This window comes from Seriola lalandi, unplaced genomic scaffold (assembly GCF_002814215.2).
Source record: "Seriola lalandi dorsalis isolate HSWRI2012SDOR001 ecotype SW California unplaced genomic scaffold, Sedor1 jcf7180002054630, whole genome shotgun sequence".
Lineage (NCBI taxonomy): Eukaryota > Metazoa > Chordata > Actinopteri > Carangiformes > Carangidae > Seriola > Seriola lalandi.
The window spans coordinates 586,176-598,965 of NW_019525183.1; the positions used below are offsets into that span (position 1 = coordinate 586,176).

At 41.1% G+C, this 12,790-nt stretch overlaps 2 protein-coding genes across 2 annotated transcripts in view; both read left to right on the plus strand.

The window, feature by feature from the left end:
- Positions 1-858: 858 nt before the first annotated feature.
- Positions 859-5,658, plus strand: LOC111665372 (ras-related and estrogen-regulated growth inhibitor). Its single transcript, XM_023420360.2, has 7 exons — positions 859-978; positions 1,088-1,189; positions 2,573-2,629; positions 2,724-2,797; positions 3,303-3,487; positions 4,363-4,434; positions 4,655-5,658. Exons 2-7 carry the CDS (start codon positions 1,138-1,140, stop codon positions 4,761-4,763), a joined length of 549 nt encoding a protein of 182 aa, XP_023276128.1. The 5' UTR covers positions 859-978; positions 1,088-1,137; the 3' UTR covers positions 4,764-5,658.
- A 4,687-nt stretch (positions 5,659-10,345) lies between these two features.
- The window catches only part of creb3l1 (cAMP responsive element binding protein 3-like 1), a 32,921-nt gene continuing 30,476 nt past the window's right edge, over positions 10,346-12,790 (plus strand). Inside the window, exon 1 of the mRNA XM_023420250.2 lies at positions 10,346-10,737. Within this exon, the coding sequence (XP_023276018.1) occupies positions 10,627-10,737 (111 nt within the window). The 5' untranslated portion in view covers positions 10,346-10,626. The remainder of the gene's footprint in view (positions 10,738-12,790) is intronic.

A 12,790-nucleotide genomic window follows, 5' to 3' on the forward strand; every position in this document is an offset into this window, starting at 1 on the left:
TCGGTGTCATTTCTTAGAAGCAGAGCAGTTCATACAAACCAGGAACATCATCCTTGCTTTTGTATTACACTAAATAATCTACAGGTTGTGAAAATAAACTTCTGCCCCTCCAGCAAAAAATAAATTGCACTTTAAACTGTTATACCTCAAACGTTAAAAGACACAGGCGAGCTTTGCCAAAAATAATCCCTGATGAAATGTGGTCTAATCTGGCTTTGAGCCCAGGCCTGCTGACACACAGGAGATAATGTCAAGGCCACTGCGTGAGTCACACTCGCCTCGGACTGTTTGTTGTTGTTTGAAAGAAAAGAGGCTTCACGATACATTTGTAAAAAGCTTCACTGGTGAGTTGGGCGAGGGGGCAAATGCCCATCATTCTTCACAAACGGGTTTAAATGACTTAAAGTGCAGCTTCAGTTTAAAGACTCACACACACACACTGATTTTGTTTTTGGGTGCACAACAACAAACCTATATTCAGTTGACTTGACATTTGAAAGTGAGCTGTGAACGCTCAGCAGCACTCAGCGGAGTCTCAAAACCATTACAGCGAGGCGGGAGTAAATCTTCTGATTTGGAGGCGACACTGGGTGTCACAGCGAGTTTATCTTCATTTCAGGATAAGTGGTAAATCTTCAGAGCGATTGTAAGTCGCTGAAAGTCCCTTTTAAAAAGTGTGTTTATGCGTCTTGAATGGATCCGGAATGAGATACTGGTGTCTGGAGCTGGACACGGCTCCTCCAAACAAATGGTTTTTGTCATATAGTGTTCCCAGAGAGAGAGAGAGAGAGAGAGAGAGAGGGGGAGAGAGAGAGCTCTTAAAACAAAACACAAGCAGAGAGTCTCACACTTAAACACACTGAAAAGGAGAGAAGACAGTCCCTTCCCTTCATTCCCAGTCTGCTCAGTGTCTTGAGACCGAACACTGAGTTCATTATTTTACTCCTCTCTATATCTGGAAGTTATTTCTACGTAAAGGTCAGTATTATTGCAGCCTGCGGTGTAGTAGTTATAGTTCCATAGCTCCGTAATCATTTGTGTGTAAATATATTGTGACTTAACGTTGACTCTCCGCTCCTCTCTGTAGGGTTTTCATGCAGGGACCAACAGTGGACTAATAGTGGGCCCAGCGGGAAAATGGTTCCAGTTAAACTCCTCATTCTGGGAGCTCAGAACACTGGAAAAACAGGTGAACTGCACACAAATACAGGTAGACCAGAAGGCAGAGGTGCACAATTGGCATGGTTTGGATTATGTAAGAGCATATGTTTGGACGTGCTGTCACATGTTCATCGTGTGGGGGGAAAATCCAGCTCAAGGAAATAAAGGAGGTTAAGTTTAGGGTCAAGTTTTTGGGTCTCGGTTTAAGAGGTTTTACTTAATATGGAATCCTTGCACAGGTCTGAAGTTGACCCCTATACCTGAGCGTTGAAGCGTAAACATATCCGACCATGTCTGTGACCTCGCTGCCTGTCTCCCGATGGTGGATGGTGGGAAAACAGATCAGGATGACAAATTGCTTTGCAGGGACTTTTGTGCTTTTCATGCATGGTTAATGCAGACATAACCTCTAACATTATGACCACACCTCAAAGATTACACACATAACCTGGATTTAAATGCTGTGAATATATGACTGTTTTTATTAGACACTTGAATTACAGCAGATTTATTTCATACCAGACATGTTTGCTAGATTGCAGTGTCAATAAATAAAGTGTTCACCTGCAGGATGGTCACCTAGTTTGCCAAAAATGGAAATTGAGTTCTGAGTGAAATGCATTTTGTTGGATCAGATCAGTGTAAGAGGAACAGTTGTATGTGGAGAGGTGTAAGCAAGCAATGTTTCCATCAGGGGTTTAAAGACTCAGTTCACAGTGGATGTGAGTGGAATTACATTTTACAAAACCCAGCTCCAAAACGCTGTCCAGAATAACCACACAACTCAGCTGACCACAGTTTACACATATACTATTACTTCACTCATAGTTTTAGTGAAGACAGCTGAGGTTTGTGGGTTGCCCAGAGTAACCAGCAACCATCGCCTCCAGACAGACAACTTGTTTTTTTGTTTTTTTGATGCTTTAAACAGCAGATATCTCAGAGACACCACACCTCAGCTCGTGATGTCTGCGGCGGTGATTTGACGGAGGTAAACAACAAGTTGTAGGTCCTGAGAATGAATGAAAGCTCATCCGTAAAGGCTCAAATAACAACCTGAACAGGCCTGAATGACCTTTTAATGTGTCCCGCGTGAGGGAAATCCAGTGAGCTCTCTAACAACAGACACAGACGTCAAACAAACATGAACCCATCCAAACGCCTTCCGCCCCAAACACACAGAAAGCTCTTGTCTGTTTGTTTAAACAAGCCAGGGAAAACTCTTAAACCGACAATAACATATACACACACATAACATACACACATAAACATACAGATCAGATGCAAATGTGTAAATAAAATGTCATGTGTCTAACTGTACAGTATAAAAGAGAAATATTACTCAGTGAGTGTGTGCTTGTGCTTTTGGCCGTTCACTCTCCAAGTCACTGAGTCTGTTTTTTGTCTCTAGCACTGTGCGTTCGTTTCATGACCAAGCGCTTCATCGGCGAGTACGACCATAAAAAGGGTAAATGTTTATCACAATTGCGTTTGCTTACATTACTGCGTCATTCTACCTCTGACTGTGTGTGTGTGTGTGTGTGTGTGTTATTGTACCACAGAGGTGACCTACAGATGCAGTCGGGTGGTGGACCAGGAAGCTGTTGATCTGGAGATCTTGGATATAGCTTGTAAGGTAAATTCGGGTCTCTACTTGTACTACCTTGTAGCGTCACAGAGCACAAAACACGTGTTTAAATGGCATCAGCATCAATGCATCCAGTCATGCAGAATTATAACTGAGATGAAACACAGTTGTGTTTGTTATAATATATATATAATATAACCTCATTCATAAAACATGATTAGCTCAAAGGTAAGGTCAGGATTTCTTGCGTTGAATTTTCTCTGAGTTGATGGAGGCCGAACAAAACAGACAAACATCAGCGGCGCTTTAATTTGCAAGTCAAATTTAATCAAAGTCAAAACCTCATCCTCATCTTTAACCCAATTGTTTTAGCTTGCGGTTAATTAAGTTCAGCATAATGTAACTACTGGTGAAAGGAGGAAATATTATAAACCATATTCCCCAATGTTGAACTATTCCTTCATTAATGCCAATAAATCTGACAACGTTTCGCTGATGTTTTTGTGAGTCAGTGTTTCCCATATGGTTACTTATCAGACGTGATCTCCTCCAGGAGAGCTCTGCGGCCTCTCTGGAGTCATCTATCCGCTGGGCTGACGGTTTCCTGCTGCTCTACTCCATCACGCAGCGCCTCACCTTCCTGGAGGTCCCACGACTCAAAAAACTCATCGACCAAACCAAACAGAGTCTGGGTAGGGAACTAACTCGCTCATTAACAGAGGGAACGTTGAAGGAAAGGTGCTAAAGCCTCCTCTGACTGTGACACCCTGCATCAGGACGTCTTCATTTTTATTTTTTTCAATAGCACCACTAGGAGACGCTGCAGTCAAAACTTTTCAAATCTTGTGCATAGGGGCTTTAATGTCATTCATTTGATGACATAAAGATAAATGCTGCATGTGTTATAACATCTATAAGCCATCCATAAGATTATTGCAGCTCTGATGCCTCTCGACAGAAACTATATTATATATTATAGTGTCAGTGACAGTGACAGTATAATGCTCTGTATAAAAATGACTTGGAGACATGAAATGTAACTTAGACAACAAGCCAACACACGAGCTGTTGAACCTGCAGAGGAACAGTGTGTTCGCTATGTTTGCTCTTAAAGTGCAGCGAGTCTCTGTTCATACTCTGTTTGACGTCTGTCTATTGTCATCTTTCCACACACACACGCACACACACGAGGTGGACATACATTCCATGTTTGGTAGACCATCGTGTGCTCTGTAGGTCAAGTGTTAACAGGACACAGGATAGCATCATCACTTTGGTTTTATTGTCTACGCTCTGTGTGTGTGTGTGTGTGTGTGTGTGTGTGTGTGTGTGTGTTTGCATCGTTCTACTGTAGTCATTAGTTTCTACTGATACAAAACTTTTTAATTGGTCTTGTATATCTTTATATATTTTTATATTCTTTAAAGGGAAGAAGAAGATGCCAAGTTTATGGAGTCACTGTGCATCTAATTAGTTTCCCACTCAGTTTGGAGTAACTTACATACACTGTATATAATGTTTATATGTAAAGTAGATAAATACTAGTGCCTTGTATTTGTCTTTGCTAATTAAGTGAAATTAAATTGCGTGCTTGTGTGTGTGTGTGTGTGTAGGTGCGGCTTCAACGAGCTGTCTGTAGCTGAAGCTGTATCAGCTGTGGAAGCAACAGTGTTTCAACTCATTAGGTGCGTTGCAGCTGTATCATATCTAACCTGAGTGCTGATAATGAGACATACTTAAGTGTACTCACAGCTGAAAAGATTAAATAAATTGTGGACAGTGATGAGACAACTCCAGAAGCAGCTTGGAAAGTATAAAGTGCACATTTCCAGTGTTTGTGATGTGTCGCGTAGTTTGGCAGTTACTGGTGATTATTGGTGATGTTTTGTTTGTTGTGTTGGACAGGCTGGTGTTGGATCAGCAGCGCCCTCTGCCCGACCGTCGCTCCTACATGCTGACGGTTCGCCACGCTCTGACCAGGAAACTGACCCGATCGAAGACCATGCAGTGGTGACCACAGCCAATTAAGCAGTTCTAGTCACAGTGGGACATTTTTGGAAAACTTGTGTGTTGTCTGTTCCGGACTGGTTTTATGGTATCAGCACATAGTACTGAAACAAAAAGATATGTTGACTCCTCTTATGGAGGAAAATCAGCAGACAGCTTAATAAACCTGGATTAGAGTCCGGGGCAGTTAATTAGAGAAGGAAACTGCTTCTTTTGTGGCTCAAATACACCTCCAAGAACAGATGATGTCCCTTTTTAAGTTGAATTTTACATACAAATCAATCCACTTGGAAGACAAAATCTTTGTAGTTTCAGTAGTAATACAATAAGCTAACTTGAAGCTAAATATGTGTCTCTTTTTACAGGCTGCTGCACATTAGCATGATTAAACAGTGGTGCTCAGTTACAAGCATTTAAGCATATTACTGTATGTCCATAGGAGGTTGTGTTCTCCTGTGTTTGATCCTCCAGTAGAGGGAGCAACTGTCATTTCATGAGATGCAGGCTTGTCACAGTCTCACAGTATGCCAAATGCACTAGGTGGCCAAATGCATGTGGATCCCCTTGTCCAGTTTGAGGAAGAAGCCGACAAGCCTGCACCGATTCCTGACTTGTGTAAAACCTTCACAGAAAAGTGAAGGATGTGACACCAGCGTGTTAAGATGTTTAAGAATCACATATGGGTCTAATATTCTGTCAACTTCACTGTCTTCAAACAAGTTAATTTATATAGTTCGATGTCATCATGATAATTTAAAGACAGATCCTTCAAGCCAAACAGTGAACTGTCCAATCTGTAGATAAATGACAGTTAAACTTGACCCTGTTGTATGAGTGTGTAGATGATGTAACAGTGTGAAAAGAATAAGGCTGGCTTTGATTACAGTCTTGGCGTTATTCAACTCCGTTTCTGTCTTTCTCCCTGCATATCCCTCTCTCCTCATTGCTCACTCTGAACTTCTGAACTTCATGATCAGAGAGGAAAAAGCAACACAAAGAGCGCCAGAAAATAAGACGGGCTATAACAGGGAAGGAAAACAATGGGCTCCTCTGGCATCTTATTTGTCTGTAAGGAGCAGAAAGAAAGAAAGGAAGAAGAAGAAGAGCTGCTCAGTTTCAGCCACACTGAGTCTGACGACACTGTTTATACAGTCTGCTCTATCTCCAGCCACTTGTAAAGACATTATGGGAAAATTGACTGTGCACTTACTCTCCATCATACCTCCCTGTCTGCCCGCTACTTATTATACATCAACTCCTCCACCCAGCTACCACCTGCCAGCCAACCACATGCACGCTCTGAGCTTTATGTACAAACACAAACTCACAATCACTCAGATTTTCTTCACACTAAAACCCATTTTTCTGATAATATTTATGGCCAGCAGTACATGCATGTATTGGACGTAATGGAGTAGAAAAGGCAGTGGTGGGCCGAGTTATTTACTGTCTCCTTTTGGCTTCTCTTCTCCTGTTAAATTTTGCTATTTCTCAGTACACTAACATTAGTACAAGTTACTATACTATTCTGTATATTTCAGGTGCAGCTATAGGTTGAGTGGTTGTGGTGAAGGTGTGCAGTTGGGGGGAGTGATGCTGCGAGCTCCAAAAAGTCTTGTGCCGGCCCTGACCACTGCCTCGAGATAGAGGTCATTAATATCAAAGTATGAATTTATATTCACAGTCATGAGTGGGTGTTACTGTGAATGCGCCTGTCAGCACAGGGGTTGAGATAGAGAGACGATATAAGGACTAATTGTCTGGTGGTGACAGTGAACCCATCATTGACTCACACAGACACATAAACTGTGTTTTTATCCACCTCAGTGCTTTGATGTTACCGCTCTTCTTAATTGTCAACCCAGCGATCCCCAATGTGGATGCGAGAGACAGACAGCTGGCGGCAGAAGAGGATGATGACAACAATGAATGACGACAAGAGGTGATGACATCACGGCGGTCACCAAGGAAATGAAAGGTCAGAACCCTGTGTCAGGAATAGAGGATGAGTCATACCTGCAGCATCACACCAACAGCCAATCAGAAAGCTGCCTCTCAAGACATGCATCAACAGATGAACAACCAATCAGAGAGCTCTTGCATTCAAACAGACAAAAAGTCAAGTTTGTATAAAATAAATACATTAATTACATTGAGGTCTTACATGGAATTAGCAGTTAATATACAATGTAATGTTAACAGTTATTTACCTTGTGAAAGTTAAGTATGTAAAATGGCATAAATTCTTTATCATGCAGCCTTTGTGCATCCTGGACAGTTTGTCATGTCCAGGAGGAGGTGGGCACCTCCTTACTTGCTTTCCATAAAAGCTGACTGATGTTTAGCTCTGCTGAGCTGCATTGAGTTTCTCCTTTGTTGCCAACAGCCATTTGTTTCCATTCATCACACCATCAAGTTGATTTCACGCTGAAGTGACATGAATACAGGTTATAAAACTTTATAAGGTGATAATATGATCATGTGTTTACAGCTCGTTCTGCTGCTTCCAAGTGGCAAAAAAAGAAAACAATTACAACTTTAGGATTTCAGTTGTGATTAATTTGGCGACACCTCTGGTGACAGGTGGTAACTGCATGTGTGCTTTAATGATACAGATCCTCACTACTCAGGCTATAAATAATAATTAAAATGATGTAATAAAAACCATAGCATTATATTTGTTTTGGGTTTCAAATGAAAGGTACCACACAGTGTTTTCATTTCAACAAACACTTGTAGAAAGCATTTCCTGCCTTATATAAAACTTTTGTAAACACAAAGTGTGTTGTAAGTTCTTTACATTTGTTTATAGTGTTCTTCTTTTCCTCTTTAACTGGCAAACTGCTACATTTTGTCCAACTGTCTACATACGTTACCGTCCTGCTGGTTATCACATCGCCCACCACAACAAGTGATACAAGCAAAATAGTCGTCCTCTCATGAAAACATTGCTCCACAGCGCAACTGGTGGTCAAAAACTCCACAGTGCACCTTTAAAAGTGAATTAGGATTAATCAAGTTTAGGGAGAGAATTACTGTAGTCAGTGGAAGGTCACCACAGTTACACAAAACCACAATGTGTGATAGAAATACAGAGACATCCTGTCCCTTGTGGTGGGACACCTCCGTAAACTGATATGTGGATAGAGAAAAGAGGGAGTAAAGAGGAGGGGTGGAAGCAGAAAAAGCAGGAATGATCGAAAAGGAAAACAGAGATAAAGAAAAACAAGGACGGAAATAAGAAGAAGTCAGGTGGAAAGAGGTTGAAGAGTAACAGGAGATCGTTACGTAACAGCTGGCTTTGAATAGGAACATAAAACATACACACAGATGCCTGATGGTAATCACTGTAGTCTGTGATGACAAAGGAGCTCTGTCTTTTCACCTCTACCACACCCTCTGCAATGACCTCGATCGAACAATACACTGAGGGGCCTTGGGTTCAAATGAAATCCTGAGTCTCTGGGGCTAAGAATGTTGGAAGTGTTTTCTGATCTTGTTAAGTAGAGTCTGAGACTCCAAACCTCTGAATTGCATAAATGCTGAGGGCCCCAGAGCTGAGCCATGCAGGACTCCTCCTGAACCGACAGCCAAACAGGTCCAAAACATTTTCCAGCTGTTCCATTTGCTTTAAAAATCTGAGAGAAATGAGAAGTATCAGCTCAGCTTATATATATATTCTATATTTTATATAATATTTACCATGTTTACAGTCTATCAGCATTAAACACAAAGCACAGACTGATGGGAATATCATTGAATTTGTAAGTATTTTGTCATACACCAAAATACTGGAACACATAATTTGGACCTGGAGATGCCACAAGTTGAAAAGTTAAGGGATTACAAGTCATCTGAGGGGGACATGAACATTTCATCGCAATCCATCCAGTTAATGTTGAGACATTTCACACAAAAACAAAAATTCCAGCCTCATGGTGGTGCTTTAGGAGAAGTCATGGGATTGCCTAAGTCAGTAATGATGTGTCCTCTGGGCACCATGAATGCCTGTGCCAAATTTCATGGCAAGCTGTTGATATATTTCAGTCTGGACTAAAATGGTGGACAGACTGAGTGGCTCTAGGGATGGCAATGCTGGTGGCTAAAAGATATAAATAAGTAAATAAACAACACTTGTATCATCTTTCACTGAAATCAATTCAGATTGTGTAACAGGTCAGAGTTACAGTGCAAAAACACATGCACCTCTGATACCTGCAACACAATGGACACAGTTTCTCTCACCTTGCTGTACAGGTAGTTCAATCTCTCCGTCTCTCTGTCTCGGTGTCTCAGAGGAGAAACAATCTAGGGCAGAATGAGAGGGGTGAGCCTCAGTAATCATGGAAGAGGAAGAAATATCTGTTTCATTCCCACCTTCTTGTGTGTGTGTGTGTGTGTGTGTGTGTGTGTGTGTGTGTGTGTGTGTGTGTGTGTGTGTGTGTGTGTGTTGTTGCTGGAGGCAGTATCTTGGAGTGTCAAAACAGTCTCTTTAGCCACTTGTCTTTTTCTCTTTCTTTCACACACACATTCCTCACCACAGGCACATATCACAATATGTCTTTCCCAAGGCTCAAAGATGAGTGCAGGTAGATCACAATCTCATTTTTGTCATTGATATGAACAAAGTTTGCAGTAACTCTGTTCAGTGTTGCTGGAGCCGCATTTAAAGTGTTTTCTGATCATCATAGACTGTGATTATCATATTATAATGTCAAGTTAAATCAAATTGCAATTATTCCCTCTTACCTATAGGGGGTAATATTACATCCAATGCACTCTGTCCATTCCTTGCCTGTCCATTGACCTTTCTATAGCAGATGTTTGGACAAGTCCAGGTGGAACTAATAACTCTCAGAGGGGCCTAGTTCCATCTGTGTCACAGGAAGCCATATTAGTCAGCAACCATGCACATAAACATGAAAAAACTCTATCAAATGAATAAACTAAACATGGCCCTCAAAGGCTCTGTACACTCCAAAAGGTATTTTCACCTATTTTGGCTGATGAGATGTAAGATAGATACATTGGAGTAAAAACAATGGTGAAAAGTAACTTGGTACATCTACTCTAATTCTGTACAATAAACTTTTAAAGTACTTTACTTTATTTTCTGATACTTCATTGTTTGACTTAGAGTCAGAGGGAGTTCAGATCATTATTTAGCTATAGTTATTAGTTACTTATCAGATTAATATTTCAACATGACATTGTTATTGATTAAACCATAGAAAGTCCAATAATATAATAATAAAACACTGACAATTGATACTTGAAGTGCTTTTTTTCCAAAACCTGTGTACTTTTAATGAAGTAAAATGTTTATGCTTTTACTTTTACTTGTAATCAAGTATTTTTACATTGTGGTCTTGCTACTTTTACCTAAGCCAAAATGCTTCTTCCACCATTGAGTAAAAAGTACAATATTTCCCTCTGAAACGAACTCAAAAGTATACTTACGTAATTGGCCTTAATTATGATAATGAGGACAATTAAGGCTAATGCGCGTGCTCGTTATTTGACGCCACGGGGCGGGGTTTCACTGAATATTCATTGTAGCGTGGGTGAGACAGCACACGCGGGGGGAGAGTCAGCTTCACGCTCACAGCTGGATGGATAGCAGCGTCTCCGCCACAGCAGGAGAAGGATGTGAAATTTCGACATTTTTCAACTTTTGTCAGTGAAAGAAAAGCAGCAGCTGGACACGTTCAGACGGTGAAAATAACGGCAGGACGCTAAACGCAGCGCGCTGCGGCCGTTAGAAAACAAACCGCTGCGTTTTTAATGAGTTGATTTTAAGATTTGCGTTCACCGCCAGTCTATAGAGCTACTGACCATCAGTCCAGTGAGCCTCACAGACACAGACAGTCATGATGGAGTCTATCTTAGACAGTTTAACAGCAGAGAAACTCTACCCGTCCGGAGGCACCAACCTGTTGGACCTGGAGGAACTCAGCGACGGAGATTTCCTCACTAATGTGGTGAGTCTTCATGCTAATTGCATTTACCTATAGCTCGACTTTCCCTAGCTTGTCATTAATTCATCCCACTCTCTACATGTTGATGCGTATGAACTACACAGCTGTGCTGTTTCTTGCTAGAAGTCAGATGCCTGCATTTAAAGTCGCTTAAATCAAACGCACCTTTCCTGCCTGTTCCGCCCGGAGCCGGACCTCAGGAGGGCGGTGTAGTTATTAGATCCTGACTGACATCCGGGGCTCGTACACTGAGTGCGTAAGTGTGTGTGTAATTGTGTAAACCAATATGTGAGACTGGGAACATAGAGGCTGGAGGCGAGATACTGGTTAACTGTGTGTGTGTGTGTGTGTGTGTGTGTGTGTGTGTGTGTGTGTGTGTGTGTGTGAGTGTGTGTGTGTTTGTTTTCAGCTGACAGGTGTTGCAGTCCCCAGCAGCACACCTGATTATTAGTCTCTCTCTCTCTCTCTCTCTCTCTTTCTCTCTCTCTCTCTCTCTCTCTCTCTCTCTCTCTCTCTCTCTCTCTGTGTGTGTGTGTGTGTGTGTGTGTGTATGTGCTTCAAAATATTGATTGACCAATGTGCAGTAAATACATTGCCTATATAAGACTTCATTACTTTTCAATTAACTTGTCAAGTGTTTTTGCTAATCAAACTTTAATTAGGATTAAGGCATGTTGTATCAACTTAATCAACTTAATATTAGATCTTAAATAATTGGTCAACGAATTGATTAGTCAGCTGACAGCAACTGTTTTGATGATTGATTAATCATTTAAATATTAACACACGCACAGAACAGAGACATAAGATGCCTCCATGAGCTCTTTGAATGTGTGATGGCCATTTTTTTAATAGATTAATTCAGACAATGTTTGGTAGATTCATTGATAATGAGAATAATGTCTAATTACAACCCCAAATAATATTGAAATAAGGTGGTTATTCTTATATTTCAATTGCCTCTACCTTTTAATTCTTAACTTATAAGTCTAACTTTTACTTAGCTGTTGCTGATTTCTATTAACTGCTTATATGCAAGTTTTATCTCACTTATACACTGTCATTTTACAATCATGTGTGCCATATCTACAGCAGTTAACTTAATTAAATCCTGCTCCACTAGCTCCATGGTACTGCAGAATAATCGTACACTTTTCATGTGCACATAACTCAGTTTTGCAGTAACAATCTCCCGAGGTGACACTTTACAGAGGCAGAAGACACACAGTACAGCCTGTGAAAAATCAGATGACAATTAAATCTTCTGAGCCCCCCCGAAAACCACCTGCTCCCACCACTTCTCTCTCCATATCCTTATCCAAAAACAACAGGTTACTGGGGGCAACAGCTGCATGCATCACCTCCCACAACACCTGAGACATTGTGTCTTTTAATTTCAGTAGAGGACGAACCGTGGCTATAATGAACAACAGGATGTGGTCGAGCAGAATCATGCTTGTTAATCAATACAATCTTCACTGTGCTGGTTGAAGATGCAACAGTGGTGCGACAGGAAACACACGTGTTAAATAAGAAAAATACAAACTTCTCCGCTTATAGTACAGGGTGTTAATGGGGAATTGTTTCATGCAGGCTCAATTAAAATGGAACTGCGATGACATGACTGCTACCTACCCATAATTTATGGCAATTTATTCCTTTTCATCCCACCCTGTTTCCCAGAGAACTGCGGGTGTGCTGGGCACCTCCGACCACAAAATGCCAAAAGTACACTGCCATGCCCTCTGTGCACGGCATGCTTGACCGATCTTTGCACTCTTAATTTGAGGAAACAGTGAGGACAGACAGAACTGCTTCACCACGGCACATTGAGAGTTTTCTGATAAATATCACAGTACCAGTGACTGTGTTAGTAGGAAGTACAATATCTTTGTTTCTATTCTATCCTCAATGTCTCCTTTTCCATTCTGTGTCATTCTCTCTTTTTTTCTTTTTCAAACAGTTTTTCTCTATTCTAGTCAGTGAGTCAGCCAAGCAGTCTGCTTGTGGTTTGTACCCCTCTGTCTCTGTTCTAAATAAAGTAGTCCACTCTGCT

Excerpts from the sequence above, each read along its gene's own strand:
- LOC111665372 (XM_023420360.2), top strand. The coding sequence starts at position 1,138 with ATGGTTCCAGTTAAACTCCTCATTCTGGGAGCTCAGAACACTGGAAAA. Across the intron at positions 1,190-2,572 it reads TCAGAACACTGGAAAAACAG|CACTGTGCGTTCGTTTCATG; the intron begins GTGAACTGCACA and ends TTTTGTCTCTAG. Across the intron at positions 2,798-3,302 it reads TCTTGGATATAGCTTGTAAG|GAGAGCTCTGCGGCCTCTCT; the intron begins GTAAATTCGGGT and ends GATCTCCTCCAG.